This window comes from Eleginops maclovinus, chromosome 18 (assembly GCF_036324505.1).
Source record: "Eleginops maclovinus isolate JMC-PN-2008 ecotype Puerto Natales chromosome 18, JC_Emac_rtc_rv5, whole genome shotgun sequence".
NCBI lineage: Eukaryota > Metazoa > Chordata > Actinopteri > Perciformes > Eleginopidae > Eleginops > Eleginops maclovinus.
In genome coordinates this window covers 10406793-10427560 of record NC_086366.1, presented here as the reverse complement: position 1 = coordinate 10427560, position 20768 = coordinate 10406793, and the positions used below count along the sequence as shown (strand labels likewise).

General features: G+C 39.6%; 1 protein-coding gene across 1 annotated transcript in view; it reads left to right on the top strand.

Moving 5' to 3' along the window:
* The window catches only part of gucy1a2 (guanylate cyclase 1, soluble, alpha 2), a 35265-nt gene that overhangs the window by 453 nt on the left and 14044 nt on the right, over positions 1–20768 (top strand). Inside the window, exons 2-5 of the mRNA XM_063906278.1 lie at positions 5940–6001; positions 7026–7159; positions 9251–10161; positions 19857–20069. Of these exons, the coding sequence (XP_063762348.1) occupies positions 5940–6001; positions 7026–7159; positions 9251–10161; positions 19857–20069 (1320 nt within the window). The remainder of the gene's footprint in view (positions 1–5939; positions 6002–7025; positions 7160–9250; positions 10162–19856; positions 20070–20768) is intronic.

The following is a 20768-nucleotide window of genomic DNA, read 5'->3' as shown; positions in this document are numbered from 1 at the left end:
TTTTTGGAGCATTTTCATAAATGTTTAAAAATATTTTAAACAATAAGATGTTCTAAAGCAAATCAATGACCTGGTCTTCAGAAGGCACTCTCGATAGCATAGTTGTTGTGTGACATCTGCTAATGTTGTCAGTGTTTAAATCAGAACTTTAACCCATTTTGCAGACTCATTTGTTCTGAGAAAGTCAATATGATGAACAAACAGCCAGAGATATTTTATCCTGCACAGTTGTCTCCAAAGTTGAGGAAGTACACAGCCTTTATTACCAGGAATAGACATCATTCAAGCTATTCCCCCCTATGATTATCACCAGTCCCAGACAATGTCTTTTTTCAATTAATTGTGACGTGTGCTGTGCTGTCTATGAACAAAAAATCCTCTTTTCATCCATCCTTCTGAAAGCCTGAATCATCTGGCAGATTATATAATAAATATGTTGTTGTGTGAGAGAAGAGAGAGAGAGAGAGAAAGAGAGAGAGAGAGAGAGAGAGAGAGAGAGAGAGAGAGGGAGAGGGAGAGGGAGAGAGAGATGCCCATGCTCTGTCTGTGTATGTAATGATGGAAGGAGTGTGACAAGTGAGCCAGTTTGTGTATCAGTTGTATTACAGGCTGTAATGTAATAAAGAAACTACTAGAATTGAGCGCAGTTGTGATGGATGGTGTGTGATTAGGGCATTTGCTATAGCTTAGTCAGTCAGTTTGGGATTTAATTGTATCTCTGGTAATGTGGACCCTGTCATATGTCAAAGTCAAAGTCAAGTATTAACAAACAAATGTTAATCTGCCTCAGGAAATGTCGCACTTTGGTGGATTCAAGTAAAAAAACAAAAACATATAGGTAATGTAATGTACATTGATTGACCGAGCATATTATTCCCAACCCTGGCATTATTTGAGTCCTTTATAGTATTGCATAATTAGGATGTGACAGAACATGATAATCTGACCCAGTTTGCACAGAACAGTGACATGACACTCGCAGGTAACAGGAGTTTGAGATGAGTTTTGGATCTAATTCTCAATGAATTAGCCAACAGTATATTGATAAAAAATATAGATAAGATACCATTTTTGTGCTTTTTCTAATTGTTTCTAAACTAGGAGTTTTGAGATTACATTGGCTCCATGTTTATTTATGTTGGTTCCCTGCATAATGAAGACACTGCTGTGTTTTCATCAAACTACAGAAGGCTTTGGGAATATTTTTCTCCAGATTGCGATTGCTCAGCCTCTTTGGTCCAGAAATACTGCAATGTGGCAGAGAAGTTTATAAAGTAGAGCATTTTGTTGTCAGCCTATGTTTGCTACCAATGCAACTTACAATAAGAGTGTCGTTCAATAGCACGGCTAAAAATGTGGTATATATTGGAGAGGGCCAGTAAGGGCCAACTTCAGCTCTCAGCTGTAGCTCTTACTGGCCCTGATCTTTAACAGAACATAGGGCAGAGGGAAGTCAGGGAACACTTGAAGACACGTTTGTATAACACTCACTGCATTGTGAGTGTCTAGCATTGTCAAACTGTGTGTGTCTATCTGTGTTTTTTGCGTGTATTTAAGTGCAATTATAAGCAGCAGTAGGGCTTCAATGAAACCTTTATTAATCAAAAAAAATGGAAGGGTTATTGTGGTTTTGTCACAGGGAAAGGGTAAATGACCAGGGTCTTTTTTCAGTGTCGAAAGGGTGTGTGTGTGTGTGTGTTTGTTTGTTAGGCTGGACTGTAACAGAGCAGCTTAAACTCCCTATCAGTTTCTCGTAAAGCATCTTTAATGATTTTCCACTTTTGAATTATATTGTGATGGCACCATGAAAGAAAAATAATGCCAATAGAACAATAACTAGCAAATAGACTAAAAGAAACAAACACAACACAACACAACACAACACAACACGGTGTTTATTAGCTTTTTTGTTCTCTCCCCCACACAAACACAGCACTCTCTCACACACAGTGGCTGCGTGCAGTGGCAGTGTCTGTGGTTGATGGCAATGGACCGTGACAGAGAGAACAGAGCAAGCTCTCTGTGGTTGTCTTCACCCTGTCCACACTGACCCAGAAGCAAGAACACAAGCACACACACTAACACACACATTTACATTTGGGCAAACATTCATTTTCTATCTCTCTCCCATTCCCTCTCTCAGTTTCGTGAATGCACATGGAAGGTGGCCATTAGCTTAGTGACCCATGATGCTGATCAAAGGCCATGAGTGTTGGCCACAAACATGAAGTGTGTTAGACAAGTGTGTGGTTGTGCTCATGTGTGTCTTCTGGTGGGTCCTAATACCAAATATATGCTCACATCCTCCCTATCAGAGACAAGGATTTCTACGAGTTCACCTGTTGACGCTCCGATAAGCCTATCTCTATTTGTATACTTTCTGCAACTAGGGTTTCTTCCTTAAAATCATGGGGGAAAAGTGTTGCTCCATAAATTCTCTAGTGGTTTATTAGGAACATTTGACTAAAGAGAATGGTAGTAATAACATAAAGAAATCCACTCAATCGCACTTTGACTAGTATTATTAATAATAATATAATAATAATTAATTATTAATAATTATAATAATACACTTTGTTTGAGGCGCCTTTCATTGAGGTAAAAGCAACAGAACAGGATAAAAAAACAAACAGGCCATCTTGTGAAAAACGTTTTTTTGGTTCAAAAGAAGCTAGATATTGCTTCCGATGGATAGTAATTATTTTCACCCATCAAAATGTGTTTCATTTTTTTGTGATTCATAGGAAAATGACTAACATACCTGTTTTATAGTGTTACTTGTCCATTTCATCTGTGTAGCAGGCAGCATTTTTAGAAAGAACACTAGAAACATTTTGTTATTCACCACAGATTTGTATTTGATTTGCTCTAAAACAGTTTCAATCTTTTCCATTAACTGCTTTATTATACATTTTCCCATTTGCCACACAAATCTGTGTGTGAAGCGTAATTCCAGCTTTGTAGTAACAAATAGCATGTTTTGCGAGATGCTACAAAGTGATTTACAGTAAATCGACTTAACCTTGTGTAGGTATTAACACTAAGGTATTGAATATTTTGCATATTCAGAGCAAAATATTCCTCCCTGCCACATCCATGCTCTGGCTGTGTCTCTGCAGTGCTTCATTGTCACATATAGCTGAACTATGCTTAGGGACAGCCTAAAGAATCCTAATAGAAAGCAGATTGCAACAGAATTGTTTTCTTTGTACCTGCTTTATTACTTTCCACAGAGAGGCCTGATGCGTCTCATGCTGGGATTTATCTTGCGGGTCTCATCTGCTTTATGAGCTTCTATTTTCTTTAGTAGTGGTGGCAGCTCTCCAACTGTGCTGAAGCACCAGTACCCACTGCGCTGTGACCGTAGACCACACCAGTTCATGTAAATGGATATTTGGAGGAGGAAGAGGCAATAAATGGAGGGATAGGATGAATCACATGGACAGAGAGGAAAGACAGGTTCACAGACGGTAGAAAGTAATGCAGAGCAACAGAGCAAGAGGAATGGAGTGGGTATTGGTGAGATTCTGTTCCCCTCACTAGGTAAAGAAACAGAGCAAACAAAAGAGACGGAGTGGCTTGGATAAAGACCACAGGGAACGAGAGAAAGAGAGGAGAGAGTGTCTTAAGAGAGAGAGAAAGTTTGAGTTCAAACCTTCAACCTGAAATTTAGTGGACATTATTTCATTTTAATGGAGCATTTAGATTTTCGTTGTTTTCTTTTGCATGCCTTTTCTCTTGAAAACACACGGTCAATATTCAAAGACTTTATTGTCATTTGCTAAATATCTACAGTCCGCTCAGTCCCAGGATCTTCCAACAGTGCAGCATACAAAATACTGAGAACAAAATCGTAAAAGAAACCCACATCAAATATTGCAAATGACACAATGATTCAAGTAAAAATACAGGATTTAACCATGTACACGTAAAATAAATAAGATGAACTGAGGGGTTTCCCTTTCCTGTAAGGTGTTTTTAGATTTTTTGCATGTAAATGGTCTGCAAAGGCTAAAACCCCGTGCAGTTGACCAATCACCACAGACCACAGAGCAGACTGGGCTCTGGTTTCAGACAGAGGGTGAAACGAGGAGCTGCAGCACAGGCTGTACAAGAAAAATAAAGACCTTTTTGAACATTAAAGCACGTCAACTTTTCACAGTAGAGAAACTAAATACAAATATGAAACCTGAAAGTGAGCATAAAAGGGCCCCTTTAATACCGTGTTTCTATTGTACCATATTATGTTTCTATTGTCCTTTTCAAATCCTCCCGGTGTAGTGTGTGTCTTTAACAATCCATCCTAAGAACAAGGCTATCTGTTAGCTGTCAGAGCAGTTTTGTGTGTGTTGCTGAATGAGATCAATGTGTGATGGGGTAACGAATTGTGTGTGTACAGTAAACATGCCAGCGATTGCAACAATGCCGACTAATGATGATGTATGTGTACAGTATGTTTGCACATGCGTGGCTGATAACAGGTAGTGCCTGTGTGTTTGGTCATGTTGGAATCTTGTGTGCACACACTGTAATGTGCATGTTCTGTGGTAAATGAGTAGCTGAATCAAGGATGCAATAGGAGGAGATTATTATGAGAAAACACTGTTTCTGTTCCACACGTGCACACAGCATGTAGGTGGGGGATGGGGGGATGGGGGGATGTGGAGTTTTTCCTCATGAATACAAAAACTGTGAAAATAGCTCATCTTTCTCCTGCTGTTGCTTGGTGGACGACGACTGTAGCTAAAAGTGAAAATATGTTTGTATCATTAGACGTGGCTCCGAATGCAACATGATCCTCAGTTGTGAGTGTTGTTGAGGATATGGACATAAATACAGTGTAAAGAAAAATGAATCAGCACTGAGAGAAGAGAAGCTCCACACATTTGCAATACCATTGGTTAGCGACCATATGACGTATATTTCTTATGTAACCTGATAGTGAAAAAAATGACTGTATATTCACCTTTTGAAACACCTGCTGACTGACGCACATACTGCACACACACTCCTCTCTCTCCTTCATTTTTCATGTCTCATGTTTTTGCTCAACTCACAAGTGTGCATATGTGTGTGTGTGTCTGTGAGTGTATGTGTGTATGTCTCTCTACACGCACATACTCACCAAATCTGTATCTGTCCGTAGTGGGCGTGAGGCCTCAGAATAACCTCTCCAGCTGGCACGCTGTGTTCCAGTATTGTCACTACAGACTTACATTTAAAGCCCTATCTCAGATTATCACATTCGACCCGCCTCCCCAAGCTTAGCCTGTCAGTAACACAAACTACGCCAGCTTCAGACACACACACACACACACACACACACACACACACACACACACACACACACACACACACACACTATGGGGAAAAAAATGATATTTTTCACTCAGTGATTAGCAGAACTCCTCATTGTGTTGCTAGGCAACAGCTTTGGTCAATGACAACTTCCTGTCAGCTGACGTCATTCACTGCAACAGGAAACAGACGTGGACACATTTTGAATTTGATGTCTACAATTGTGAAATGGCTTCTGTGACATCACAATTACACTTTGGATGCTACTTAAACTAAATTCAAATTGATCTTTACAAAATGATGGACCTTCCACTTTTGTTTTTCACAAAACATGTGTAGGCTAACAGATAGAACTTTTTCAGAGCAGATATTTAAAACTTTTCACAGTAGAAAAAGCCCAGATTATACACTGCCTTCTTTCTACTCAGGTCTCCAAGTAAACCTTGACAGTGAACCAGAGTGCACAATTCTAGCATCCTGAAGCTGAAGCAGCTGCATGTCATCATTCATTTAATTATTTACACCTCTGTTCTTTCTGCTATGACAAGTCAAAATGTATTTTGGAAAAATGCCTATTCAAATTGAAGTTAATATTCACAAATACATATATTCTCTTCTCATATTCTCTCTTCTTCTTGCAGACACAGACTGTTCAGGAAGCTCTCCAGCGAACTCTACATTTCTACAGACAACAAGAAATCAGGTAAGGCTCTCCTCACTTGCTTTCAGTCTCTCTTCCTGGTTTTCCTTCTAATTCCCCCTCCTCAACCCATCAACCACCACTACACACTTGCTGTCTACCTGCTTTTGTGTCCCTCGGATACATTTTTCCCTCCTTTGCTCTTACTTTTCTGTTTCTGCCTGTCTTTCTGTCACACACCTGTTCAGTTACTGTGTGAACCTCTCAATGTCTCTCATTCTCCCTACCTGTCTTTTCCAGTCAAAAAGAGACAGAAAAACACGCATCTGTTTTGCAATAAAGGATTATAAAGTTTTAATGTGTGATTATATGCTTCAACTTATTTTTTTCAGACACGTTATCTGAATCATTTTAAATGAACCCATAAGCAAATTATAGCTCTTCTGCTGGAAAGAACAAATAGTAACGGCGCAAAGGTTAGAAATGAAGTGTGTGACTAGAGGGTCGCTAGTCTAATTCCCAGACTGAGACAAATCTGTGTGGGAAGTAACAGAGAATCACTTCCTCTCTTATTACTTCTGTGGAGGTGACCTTGAGCAGAATTCCCTGTCCATGGACCTGCTCAACGACCAACACATTTGAACCTATACAGGCTAATTCAAGTGTCAGATTACCCAAATCACAAGAATGTATACATTATATTTCACATACCCATAATGGCATCTATCCATGCAGATAATGTCTGAGTTTTTCCACCGCTCTAACGAAATGGAATTAAATGGAATACAGGTAAATGGCTTTAGAAATTCTCAGCTGCAATTACAGACAAAGCTAAAGTCATGTTAGTCTTTCAGAATAACCCTTACAAGTCAAGAGTTGTTGATTTTAATTGAAGAAATAAACCTAAAGAACTGTTCACAGCACTGTTTGTGGACAATTATTATACAATCCAAAGGTTTTTGGCACAAAAACATGAACAAGAGTTTCCCTGATTGATGTTTATTATTTGATCATTACATTATTACATCCTATTTTTGGGGATCTCATGGCTAATACCCTCAGGGTGTTTGTGTTTTGTCATTGACAGGTGTCAGGAAGTTGGCAGTGAGGAGAGACGGAGAGAGAGGAGAGAGAGGAGAGATGAGAAGTGCCCATTCCTAGAAAATTCAGGTTCGGAAGAAGATGTCCTACAAATCCTGCAATACATGGCCACCATACTGGGTTAGTAGCGCAATAAAGTAACATGTGCATGTGTTATGGTGAGCTTGACATTGAGACTTTATGTGTGTGTGTTTTTGGCATTCTCTGCAAACAAGTAATGTGTGTGTAAATATTAAGTATATAGTTTTCACCCCTTTGTAACTGTGTTCTTTTTTCATTTTGTGGCTTTGGATTGATTTGACTGTTATGTTTATTACACACATAGGCAATGCTTTTCCTTTCCCCCCCCATACATGTCCTTCAGTATTAGTATCGTGTATGTGTGTGGTGGGGTGGACAGAGCCATCCCCAAAAGGCACCACCTCTAAAACACACAGTAGACATGTTATATTAAATAGGGAAATGCCGCTTCCTGGCCTAGGCAGTGCGCATGCCGACACAAATACACAACTATTTACACTTGCAAAAACGCACACACTGCGTGACTCACTGTAAAGGCTTACACCGTCTCTAAGGCCTCTCATGGAAAACACACACACACACACACACACACACACACACACACACACACACACACACACACACACACACACACACACACACACACACACACACACACACACACACACACACACACACACACACACACACACACACACACACACACATTGTCCTGCTGAGTCACTCAGTACATCTCTGTCCTCCCTCTCTATTCTCCCTGGCTCTCATCTACAGTATTTACCTCCTTCTTCTAGTCCTCCATCTCTGTCCCATATATTGTGTTCTGCAGAGGTGCCACCACTGCGTATTAACTATACACTACTGTTTGTTAACACACTCTATCCTTAAGTCATCTTCTTATCCGTCTGTTTATCTCCATCACTCTCTTTTGTCAGCTCTCCCACATGCTTGCAATCTATGCGTAGTTATAACACCTGTTAAGCGAGGCAGCAACTTTGTACACAATGTTTATCTGATACAGCCCTCCATATGCATTAGATCAGAACTCACTAGCTGCAGTTTATCTATTTATCAATCCATTTTATGCCGCTTATCTGAATATGAGTCATGGTGGCAGAAGGCTAGGCAAGAAGTCCAGAAATACAGTATTTTTCTCCGGTCTTCCATCTCTTCCCGTGGGATCCTGAGGTGTTCCCTGGCTAGATGCGATATCTAATCCCTGCAGAATCTTATCGATCTGACCGGGGTTGCCCTCCCACTTTGAAGTGCCTGAAATACATCCACATGGAGGCGTGAAAGGAGGCCTCGCTGCCAATAAAGGCGTCTGCTCACAGACCACCTGATCTGGCTCCTTTCAATAAGAATGAGCTATCTGTCCTAAAGGTCACACCAGGCACAGAAAACTTTAAAATTCCCATTTGACCTCTACATACTGTGTCAGGGCGAACTGATCTGACTTCATGAATTCAGTTTTTAAAAGTTACACTACACATAATGTGTCTTTGAGCTGGTGAAATTACATTTTAGAGGTGCAGTGAGATTTTTACAGGGTTTGGCCCTTTGGTCACTGCATCACTAAATAAATACATTGCCCATATTGCCCCTAAATGATCATTTTTTTCCTGCAAGTTGTGTCCCCTTTTATGTCCTTATTTTCTTTTTCTTTTTTGAGTCAAGTTAATTTTTTTTGGCACATTTGGGGATTTTTATATTTGTGATATCAGGTTTTATTTATTCCAAATGTCAATTTAAATTTTGCTTTAATCCTTTAATCCGATTTCTTTCTCATTACTCAGTTAGTAGGCATGTGATATGATTATTTTATCTTATCAATATTCATTATTTTAGCAATGCTTTGATGTTTGTTTACTCTGAACACTGTTCTGTGGTTGATAAGCTTACGATTATTTTTGCTGAATTTGAATTTTAGTCAAAACATATCACTGAGCAGAGGCAGCTTTAACTCAAAAGTATTATACACGCTCAGTGGAGATTTCAGCATCTTAAAATAAAACTGAAGATGTGATTAATGACACGTCAAGCACATTTCTCATGTCAATATGCAAGTGTTTCAGTGTAGTTATTTGGATGTGTGTATGAAATCAGGTTAGGTGTACTGTTGTGTATTATTCGTTGGTAGTTTGTGTGTGTATTCCATATCGCTGACATTGTGTGTTCCTTCTCTCGCAGGAGTACCGTTCTGTGAGCTGCGAGAGCACTTTGGAGAGGAGTTCTTCGGCCTCTGCTTTGAAGAAAATGAACGAGTGCTTCGGGCTGTAGGCGGAAACCTCCAGGACTTCTTCAACGGCTTTGATGCCATCTTGGAACACATCCGCACCTCCACGGGTCGCCGTGCCTCATCTGAGAGCCCTTCTTTCCAGTGCAAGGATCCCTATGAGGAGGAGACAGGGAGGAGAAAATTGGACAAAGTTGGAGAGCGAGGAGAAACAGATGGCAGAGGGAAGGAGTTGCTTCTTCACTGTTTTAACCCGGCCCCTGTGGTTGGATTGGTCATGCCAGGGTTCATTAGAGCTGTTGCCAGACGGATCTTTTATTCAGAAGTTGAGGTGGAAGAGGTGCCTCCTCTAACTCCCTTATTGCCAAATGTAGATACAGAACACACAGACGGTGCCTCCACAACCCCAACCCCGACTGTGTCCCCCACCGCCTCACCCTCCTCGTCCCCGTCCCCTCCCTCTCCTTTCCAAACCTCTGTTCCCACAGTTTGCTTGTCCTTCCAAATCCTGGAGACAAGCCCTCCTTCCCTCCCCTCCCTCCCAAATTCTGCCCCGGTGACCACTAAACGCCCCCTCATCTCACTGTCCAACAACCCCAGCGACCTGCGCATTGGCCTGGCCACGTTTTGCCGTGCCTTTCCGTTTCACCTCGTCCTGGGGCCTCGCATGGAGCTACTGCAGCTCGGAGAAGGATTGAGGAGACAGGCTCGCATTGAGCCTCACCGGTGCCTCTCGTTCAGGGACTGTTTTGAGATTGTCTCACCCAAGATGGAGCCTTCATTCCAGGGCATCCTGCTGAGGCTTGCATCCCCATTTACCATCCGCACCAGGCCGGATATCACACAGTCTGGCACCAAGGAGAAGGTAATAATATCATATATAACAGATGACACTTTTACTCAAATCCTACTTTCTAACACAGTGTAAAGGATTTTTGCAGTTTTAGTTAGTTTTAGTAATTTACAAATTGTAAATGTTAAGGCAGTGGGGATTTTGTGTTTTATATTTATCCAACCAAACTTACTCTGATAAAGTCAAGTACAGAACTTTCTGTACTGTGAAAAAGTACAAGAATCAACATCTCTATTTAATAAGTAAGATTTGACATTGTTTGTTTTGAAACAGCTGGAGCACAAGAAGGCCACAATTTCATTCAATTTCCAGTTTGTTACATTTTGTTTCCATCAGATTATTTTTCCTGAGTCAAGACAGAGCGTCTGGGTTTCGCACAGTTGAAAATACAATTGATTTTCTCTCTTTCTTGGTTTTGTAGGCACGGAAGGAGTGTTGTAGCTTACTATTTGTTTGGGTTTACCATCTTAAAAAATAAACAAAACTAAATAGTGTAATTAGATTGTTGATGAATGTTGTCTATACTGACTGTCGATACTTGTCATTCCACCACATGCAGCACCACAACAAAAGCCTTGGAGGTTTTTACATGGGAGGAAGGATTTTGAATTGGTTTAAATGTGCCAGAGACACTCACTCAACCACTGTTGGATGCTATAGTTCTCTATTGGTTGGATGGTCCCTGCAGGCCGCCAGTGTCAGTCCCCTACACCTTGATGCTAAATAGAATTGACAAAGTGAAGAAAGGTTCAGCCACAGTCCAGAGAAGTGTGTTTGTTTGTTTGTTTGTTTGTTGTTTGTTTGTTGTTGTTTGTTTGTTTGCTTCGGAGTCGTGATTTGGTAGCACACATATCAATATTTTTGTATTGAAAAGTACTGGCAAAAAATGCCACCCCCCCTTGAAATGGGTATCCACCTCTGAGATACAAGCTAGTTTCTAATAGTTTTGGTTACAAATTGAAGCAAAAGGTACATGTACTGAGGACACTCAGTGCTAGTGGGTGGTGAGCTGTTGAGTGCTCATGTCCCTGCCAGGAGGAGCTGCTACACACTCTCCCCAGGACAAACAAACAAACAAAGCAAACAATCAATGTAAAAATAAAGTAAAAGTCAGTTCATCCATATTTATGAAGGGTATGTTTTGGTCCAATGGGGTACAGTATTGGAATTTTAGGGGTTCAGATGATACGGGTATATCAAATTGACTTGTATCAAAGAGTACTCTATTGTTTGATAGCATTTCAGTATGCTAGCACCAATGACAGCTTTCAGCCTCGAGATAAACCCTGTTCCTCTCAGCAGTATTTACTGGTTGTGGAAGCTTTTGAAGATTTGTTTAAACGTCGCTGTTTTTGTTCTTCTTGTGATCTTAGTGGTGTCTTGTCTAGCTGGGGGCTGATTCTGTGAGAGGAGATACAGATTTTACCCTGTTTTTCTGCTTGTGTAGGCAAAGGATCAATATGAGCCATTTCACATCGGTGTGAAACTGGCCCAGCGAATGGAGATAATATTTTTGAACGTCATGTGGTTTCATACAGAGTGGTAAGATGGGAATTAACTGCACCACAGATCTGCAGCCAAAGGCAGATGGTGCAGTTAAAAGTCTTGTCCTGTGTCAAGTTTCCCTCTCATAGCCATGTTTGCACTAGTGTATCCCTTGGCACATAAATATATCCCACTTACAAATTCACATGGCACACAAAGGAGTTAAAAAGACATTTCTAAACAACCCTCATACAAGTATTATTTTCACATCTTGTCAAGTATTCTTTTAATTTGCTGCACGGTGATAGAAGTGTTCTGCTGCTTCATTTCAATTCACGTCATATCAATGCCTTACAGAGTGTCTTATGTTCAGGATTATAGAAGGCAAAACATCTCTGATAAATCCATAAAAAAAAATAAAAAAAGACACTTATTCCAAATTCAAGTGTCCAGTGTTCAAAACAAAAACTGAATCATGTTTATTTGATTCTCAAAATAGTTGCCAATTCATTTTCTGTCGTCTTGTCAATTAAATAAAGAGAAAGTTGTAGCAAATATTTTTAGAAATACCATCATTCACAGTTGTTAAAATAATATTATCAGTAGTAGTAGTGTGCTGAACATTTCTGTTTGTGTGGACCACAAAAGTGAATCCCTTATTTTGGGCTCCTCTCACATGAGTTGTTTGTATTGCAGTGTGAAGGCTATAGTGTTTCAGCTTTCTGTAAACAGAGATCTGATTGGATAATTTCGGTTTTCCATTGGCCAAATGAACCAATCCCGGGATTAAGTGCATTTATCTGAACAAATGACAAACCAAACAGAAATGCTTACGTACACAGATCCTCCTCATATGCATGACGCTGCACATAACAACGATGCCCATAGTCATCCAGCCCTTTAACGTATCTGCAGGATTCCACTTTTCAGAGTCAGGCCTCAAGGATCATTGAAATACTTAGCTTATCTCTGTTAGTGTCTCTCATAACTGTACAATCACTATTGCTGCTTTCCAATTTCATTCTTTTTTCTCAAAATATCTCCTGTTTCACCTCTCACACGTTCCCTGCCTTTTTCTCCTCTTGTAAAATCAGACACAAATTTAGCAGATTATAGCTGTCAAAAATGGAATGGTTAAAACAGTGTTTTCCAACATTACTCTCTTCTTGCTCTATAAGAGCGGCTTTTTCTTGTTCAGCACTGGTCGCAATACATGTTATGATAGTCACAGCGATATGCTCACTCTCAAATATGTATCCCGATGTAAGTAAATACAGGTTAGGATGCAACAATTTCTTAAAGATGTAAATATAAAAATATAAAAAACATAAATGGTCCCAACTTTTGTTTTGTATTTGTTTTTGGATTCATCAATATTATCGACTACATTGTGTATCACTGTTGCCTCTATAATCAAAACATGATGCGTTTGTGGGGATTAACACTTAAGAATTATAAAGTATATAGAAGTATATGAAGTATAATGCATTTACCATAACCAATTTATTTAAAGGTTTTGGACATGCAAATTCATAACTGACAGGAAGTTTAATCAGCCAATTGTCTTCAGGGCTATCTGAAGTATCACTGTTCTGCTTCTGTGTGGTGGACTTATTCTCATCTCTCCATTCACCCATGTGGAGCCAAGCTACTCTATCATATTCTTGCTGTTTTCAGTGATCTGCAGCAGCTGCCCTTTCTCTTCCTTAGAACTGGCATTGCTGAAGTTTAAGTCCGCCTCCAAGCTCCAAAACATTCAGCTAGACAGATTTGTGTTGCATTTATGGAGCAGGGTTTTTCTTTACGTATGCCATATGAGTCTTGTGTCACCTGGTCAGCAAAGTAGAACAAAGGGAGAAAAAAGAGAGGGATGCGCTGACATTTTCACGACAAAGGGCAGCAAGAGAAGGCGACAGGCCAAGGTAAAGAGGCCACAAAAGAGCACTACACTTCGCTGCACCGTGTGTGTATTTTAATGGCCTGTAGTGGGTTTTCAGTTTGACTTCTTTCCTGTCTTTGCCCAGGGACATGTTGTACAAAAAGACATCCAAAGAAAGGCCTTCTGAAAAGGTCAAGTTGCAGCTCTCTGTTGTCTCTCCTTTTGGTGTGAGCACTGTGGTCAGCACACAGGGGAGTGAACACAGGTTGCAGTGTCAAAAGCGCTCTGTATCTTGTTCATCATGTTTCCTTTACACCTCAGTTTCCTATATCCTTAATATGCATCCTCCTCTCCTAGTCTTGCTGTCCCTCCTTAAACAAAGGTAGAGCAGGTAGTTATATTGGCTAGACTATGTTGTTGCAAGTTTTAGAATAATGCCTCTGAGTTTAAAGAAAGCATTACTTGCATGTAAAGGTAGTTTGATGCCTTTTCTGTTCATTTTACTTAGAGGCTGATGTTTCCTTTCTCCTAAAAATAACAGGATGAATAAGACAGAGAATCCATGCATGACAACACCTGCACCCACTGTAGTGAAGCTGTTGCTGTGAACAGCCAAACGTTCCCAGACTCTCTGGGTCAAAGAGTCAACAGTGAAGTTAAGATGAGTCATTTCTTTTATAGCCTGAATGTCTAAGTTAACTGTTTTTGTGTTGCAACCAAACCCAGCAGCTGTCTCAGCTTTAGTGTATACTTAGCAGGGGTTGACAAAATGACTTGTTTCAAATTTCGAGACTCCTTTCCCTCTGCTTTTTTGGTGACATTTGTACCCAATGTAGTGTAGTTAAAAGGGGGGTTGAGAACAATTTGTGAAGGCTAAGGAGTACCAGCTTGTGAAACTATCAGGATGTTCAAATGTGCAAGGTCATCCTTGTTATTCTACAAATGGTTCTGTATTTGTAGGGGCTGGTGAATGAGGTTTGTTTGATTGTGCATGTGTGCACCTGCGTGTCCGAGTACAAAGATAATCTTGACATTTAGCACCGCCTTTGATCTGTTTCTAGATAAATCACTGCTGTGGTTTGTTTGTTCACTGGAAATGGCTTTGAAAATCACTGCCCTCTTTGTCTTCTCTTGATACATTTAAATTAAAAAAGGGTAAATGAAAACACAAAGGTATCAGAAAAAAGAAACAGCTTTTTACTTTGAAACAAAAAACAGCATTTCAATCTATCAACTATAGTTATATTCTTTTTGCATCAAAGTGAAAGGGAATCTGTTTCTACTTCACGTGAAGTAGACTCTTTCTCAAATAACTGATTTTCTAAAAATACCCTGTTTTGTCTTATTGTGTGTGACTTAATGGTTTCAGCTTAATGCGACTCCACCAGTCAAATAAACAGATTAACTGTACCCAGTTGCATTTAAACATTTGGCAGTCTTCACTTTTTTCTATTGCCTGCACAAATCCTGCAATATGACACTTGGTTAGACTCATATCTCTGTACCACTTTACAATAAGACTACCCTTGTAAAGGATTCATAAAGGTTTATAATTATGTTATTAATTAGGTTGTAAACACTGTATTAATCATTAAGAACCATTTATAAACATAGTTTTCATACATCAACACAGGCTCACTATTTGGCAAGATGACTAAGCCTTATATCGGCGACCTAGCTTACTTCGCATTCTTCATCAGCCGACATCCTTGGTATCTGTTGTTCACGGAGGTGATTCTCCCCCAATCCATCTTGATGTTTCTAGCAACCGGTCACAGTTGCCCTGTTTATCTCTTGTCTTATAAAAGCTTATTAATGAGTTATAAAGTGTTTACAACCTACTGTTTGTTAACCCTAGCCTTATTGTAAATTGGTACCTACAATGTTTATCTTGGTTACATGCTCTGTGTGTTTTTGTTTTACTGAGGAAAATGGATGTAAGAGCACGGCACATGTAGCCAGTTTGCTGCTCAATGCTTGTTCATGCAAATGAGAGTGTGTTGACATGCCAGAGTCTGCTCACAAAAGACAATCCATTAGCCTGTCCGTTTCCACCTTTCTCTTTCCTTCTTCTCCCTTTCTCTCCTCTCTCCCTCTGTGCTTACTCCCCCTCTCTATCTGCCTCTGTTTCCACCTGTGGCCCCTTTAAGCTGTTTCTCTCCTTACCCCTCCGTTCTCTCCTTTTCATTTAACTATAATGGTGATAACAACCTAAATCTGTACATTCAGAGACACGTTGAGTAGAATTTGAAAAACACAATATAGAAGACATAAAGACAAAATGCAAAAATATACACTAAGGTTGAATATGAACCAAAAACTGCAAGTCAAACAACTTTCGATCATTACAAATTAAATGAATTAATTAGGTCTCATTTATGTTTTGAAAGATTTTTATATTGGATTTTAATATGGAGGTGAGGAAACACTTGCTCCAAAGAAAACGTGCACTGAAAGAGCAATTTATTATTTTAAAAAACAATGTGGAAGTTAAAAAAAGAGAGAGCTGTTATACAATTGAAAAGGACCTCATTTGCCAAAGAAATATTTTTTGCCATTTGATTACCTTCAAACCAAATAACAATTAGCTTAGATTGGAAACCTGTGGTGCCTGCTATTGGTAAACAGTCTAGGATGTTGTCAATTATTAGCACAGCTATGCACTGATAGCTGTGAAGATCTTTAATAAGATTCAGAAGATTACTTTTGGTTTTGTTCAAGTGAATGTTTGTGTTTTGATCTTAAATGTGCGTTTGATTAATGGTTTTGTATAGAAAAATATAGTCTTACAAGTGTAATGTCAAAGGGAAGAGATCATTCCCCACTCACAAGGTTTGTTTCTGATGTAACCAAAAATAGGAACAATGTAATGTTTCTTTTACGGACTCAATTCCATAAAATCTGTTTCCATGCCGCATTATAAACATGTCGGCATGCGTAGCTTATCTGAATTCTCAGAGTTAGCTACATTTCACTGTAATGACAATGCAGTGACCTTCAGCAAGGGCTCAGTGTAAATGTGCAACACGCCACAAAGAAGCACCATTACTACAAACTGTGTGGGACAAAGCATACTGGCCTTTTCTTACAATTTGCTGTGTTTTTATCAGCTTTAATTTAAATCCATTTTATAAACCTTCTTTCTGCATCCCTAAAGGGAGATAAGCGAGCCTTTTTGTTGTACCGTTGCTACTTTCCGACTGATTTTATTGTGATTGTGCTGTCTTTTTTCTGTGTTAATCTTTCATCTATCCATCCAGCTATTTCTTCAATCCTATTATTTATCATGATCATGTTTTTTATTAAGCCTTCCCACCTCATTTTCTATATCTATCCATCTCGCGCTCCCTCCCCCGTCTTTCTGTATTGCTTTCTTTCTTAACCACCATGTTCATTTTGTCCTTCCTTCCTCCTTCGTTCCCTCACCTCCTCTTCTACTGTGCTGTGATAACAGAGATGCAGGCAGAAGGAGAGGAGAGTGCTGAGTTAAACACAGACGCACAACTAGGCCAACACAACTGCCTCCAGGGATGTGTGTATGTGCGTGTGTGTGTGTGTGTGTGTGTGTGTGTCCATGTTTAGTCGTATCTGTACATCAGTTTGTGTGAGAGATTGTGACAGAGTAAGACAGAAAATGAGAGTGACAGAGCAACATGGACAGACACTGAGAGAAAACTGATAAGACACTGGTATGATGTACATTATTAAAGAAACACAATAGTTGTTTTTAACCGTCATTGTGTAACTGGAAAACGCAATGAAACAGTTACAGAAAAAAAAATGAAGTTGCTGGTGGTGATGCTGCAATGCAGGGCTAACCACATTCAGGCATTCAGGGTGCATGTGTGTAAGGACACGGTCTTAGTCTAGATTTCAAAGTGACCTTAGCTTTAACTACGGGTCATTTTAAGGTTTACTTAATTAAGGATGGTCCCAGCTGGTGCTTGTAAAGCTGTCTGCATTGCAGGTCACGTTGCTTGTAGTGATCTGAATTGTAAAAAGTCATTTACTTTTAACTGTTGTTTCAGTCTTATTTCACAAAAAGCTGTATTTTGCTGTGAGGTAAACACACTGAATATCTCTCAGATACATCCTTCCTGTCAATCATCAATCTACATTCCCATCATCTCAAAGCATAAAAAACTAATTCAACGAAACAATCAACTATATTTTGGAATAACTGTAATTATCATTTAATGGCGGCAGGATGTTGGGAGGATTGCATAAGTACCTGTAAACCTATAAACGCACAATATTTCTAAATGATCATACTGTGATTATGGGTTAAAATTGATGCAATGGACGATGTTCATCAGCCTAACCCTACATCACACGACTGTTTCTTAAACTCGCATTGGACAATATGACTACTGCTGTTTTGTTGTGGCAGCGTGTGCAGATGTTTGGCATACAGTAGCTGCTACAATATACTGTATACTGTAGAAGAACCGTGACAGCTTCACTACTAAATGTGTGTGTGTGTGTGTGTGTGTGTGTGTGTGTGTGTGTGTGTGTGTGTGTGTGTGTGTGTGTGTGTGTGTGTGTGTGTGTGTGTGTGTGTGTGTGTGTGTGTGTGTGCATGTGTGTGAGTCTGTCAATCATAAGTGGATCACACTGTGTTGCAACGGATGGTGAACTTGGACCCTATGGGTTGTAGGCTGCATATGTGTATATATGTTGGATGTGTGTTTATATGTATGAATGGCAGTGTTTCCGAAAAACAGACAGGGCTGATGAACTATGTGTGTGTCCCTTTTGGATGTATTCTGGTTGTGTGTGTGTGTGTGTGTGTGTGTGTGTGTGTGTGTGTGTGTGTGTGTGTGTGTGTGTGTGTGTGTGTGTGTGTGTGTGTGTGTGTGTGTGTGTGTGTGTGTGTGTGTGTGTGTGTGTGTAGATGTAGATGTAGACTGTATGTATTATGCAGACCTAAGAGAGCCTGGTGCTATAAATAAAACAGGGCTGCAGTGTGCTCACTGGCGGAATAATCTATCTGACACTATGGAGAAAGAGAGAGAGAGGTAGAAGTTATTGTAGAGACCAAGAGAGGAGAATAGAGGGAGGGAGAGACGAGCAGAAATAGAAGACAGGTGACGATGGAGAGAACAGAGAATGGGAAGAAACAGAGCCAATGTTTAAGCAGGTAAAAAGGGAAATAGTGCCAAGAGAGAAATCTAAATGTGGCTTATCTATATGGTTTCTAATAAAACAATGAAATGAAACAGCATAGAGTCATGTTTAGAAGGGAAGTATGCATTTCTTCATCATCCTCCTTGGTTTCTGAAGGACCTGCACATATTGGTCTTAATGTTTGAGTTTGTGTGCAAAATGTCAGGCTTTTTAACAGAAATCTGGAATTACCTGACATGTTTGCTCATTGATTTGTGTTGTAAGCGCTCAAATACATATATAAAAATATATCATTAGATAATAGAGCAGCATTTGTTGTTCAAAGATATAAAGACTGAAAAGCTGTTGAGGATTTAGTTATACAATAAAGCCACAGGCAGATTTTTATCTGACAACTGGATAGACTATGTGGGTCAAACCAGTTACATTATGATGATGATGATGGGATTTTCCGCTTAGTAACTAGGTCACCAGTTTACGCAGTTTTTAGAGTCTCTTCCCATACATATCAATATACTACATGTATATTGCATATTTTGCCTTGCCAAATGAAATGTATTGGCAACTAGCTGTTATCTGCTGTTGCTTTAATTATCATCTCTGTTGTATGTTCAACATATTCTGTGTGTATCAAGCAAATAGGTATGTGTACATGTATGTCTGCAGGCATGTATGCATAGAAAGCCATTTAAAGATTGATTATGTTCAGTTTTTTGTTAATGCATTTCACTGAACTAAAGCACAGCCACAATGTGACATTGAGATGTTTCCATGGACTTGCAGAGGTGCAAAGGTGGATTGTGGGAACATTATTACATAATAATTCAGATTATTATTCAGTTGGTAAAGTGTTGTCAGGCAGCATTAATGAAATAAGGAATCCTTATTGAATACCCCTTTTACGTCAACATTCATGTAAAGGCAAGTTAATGGAGTAGTACCAATTCAGGGAATCATTTTTTGTCCACTATTGTCCTGGGCTGGAACATAATTGTCAAATGAAAAAGAATACAAGCTGGATTTGACATCCATTGTAACGCAAGGACATACTATCTCACAATTTGTACTCCCCTGTGGCTCATTGCATATAATCAGGGTTTTTTGGAGTTTTCACCTTCTGTTAGTGAATACCTACAAAAACAAGCTTTCAAAAACCCTTGATAAACGTCCCAACTTTCTTAAAACTCCTTTTCTTTCCCATTGCTCTGCCTGCCAGGTCATGGAGCTGAAGGGTCAGATGATCCATGTGCCCGAGTCCTGCTCCCTGATGTTTCTGGGCTCGCCACGTGTCGACAAGTTGGAGGAGCTGATGGGTAGGGGTCTCCACTTGTCAGATATCCCCATCCATGATGCCACGCGAGATGTCATCCTGGTGGGGGAGCAGGCCAAGGCCCAGGATGGTCTAAAGAAGAGGATGGACAAACTTAAGGTAGAGTGGTTGTTAGTAAATACTGGGTCTATTCCTATTTACAGTGCAACTGAGAAAACTTTATGATAATTTGACATTGTGAAAAAATGGGCCTAACAATGTACCTACCTGCATATTGAATATGTTTAACATATTATAATTTTATAACTTACGAAAAGCTGATAATAAAGGTATTTTCTTCACAGCACAGGTAGTCGTAGAACAATTGTTTTTTTTAAGGGCTTTAATTGCCGCTAAGCCTAACAAGCTTCTAACAGGCAACAACATACACTATTTATAATGATGTTTGCTATTAAGAAGAGATCTCAACTTGACTATTAATTAACCTTTGATCATGATCCTTAAAATAGTGAAAATACACAAAATATTCAGTAGTGTTTTTTTCTGTTGTCCATCGTGCGAGTTGTGAGACAACCCACTGTAACATGTTAAATCCAGTGTCTCCGCTGACTGACTCATTCATATTGGCTGGAAGAAAGCTGCTCCTGGGACTTGCTCTTATAATTTGCTTTCAAAGTACCCTTGAGAAAGTCTTGAGTCTTGACCCAATCTTTGCATCTGCTCACTGAAATACTCTCTCTGCATCTACTCCCCTAGGCCACTGTTATAAATAGCTACATCTTGGTCGACTTGCCTGCTTGAACAATGGTTCAGCAATGCATCAGACAGATTTAACATTCATAAGCTCGCCCACAGACA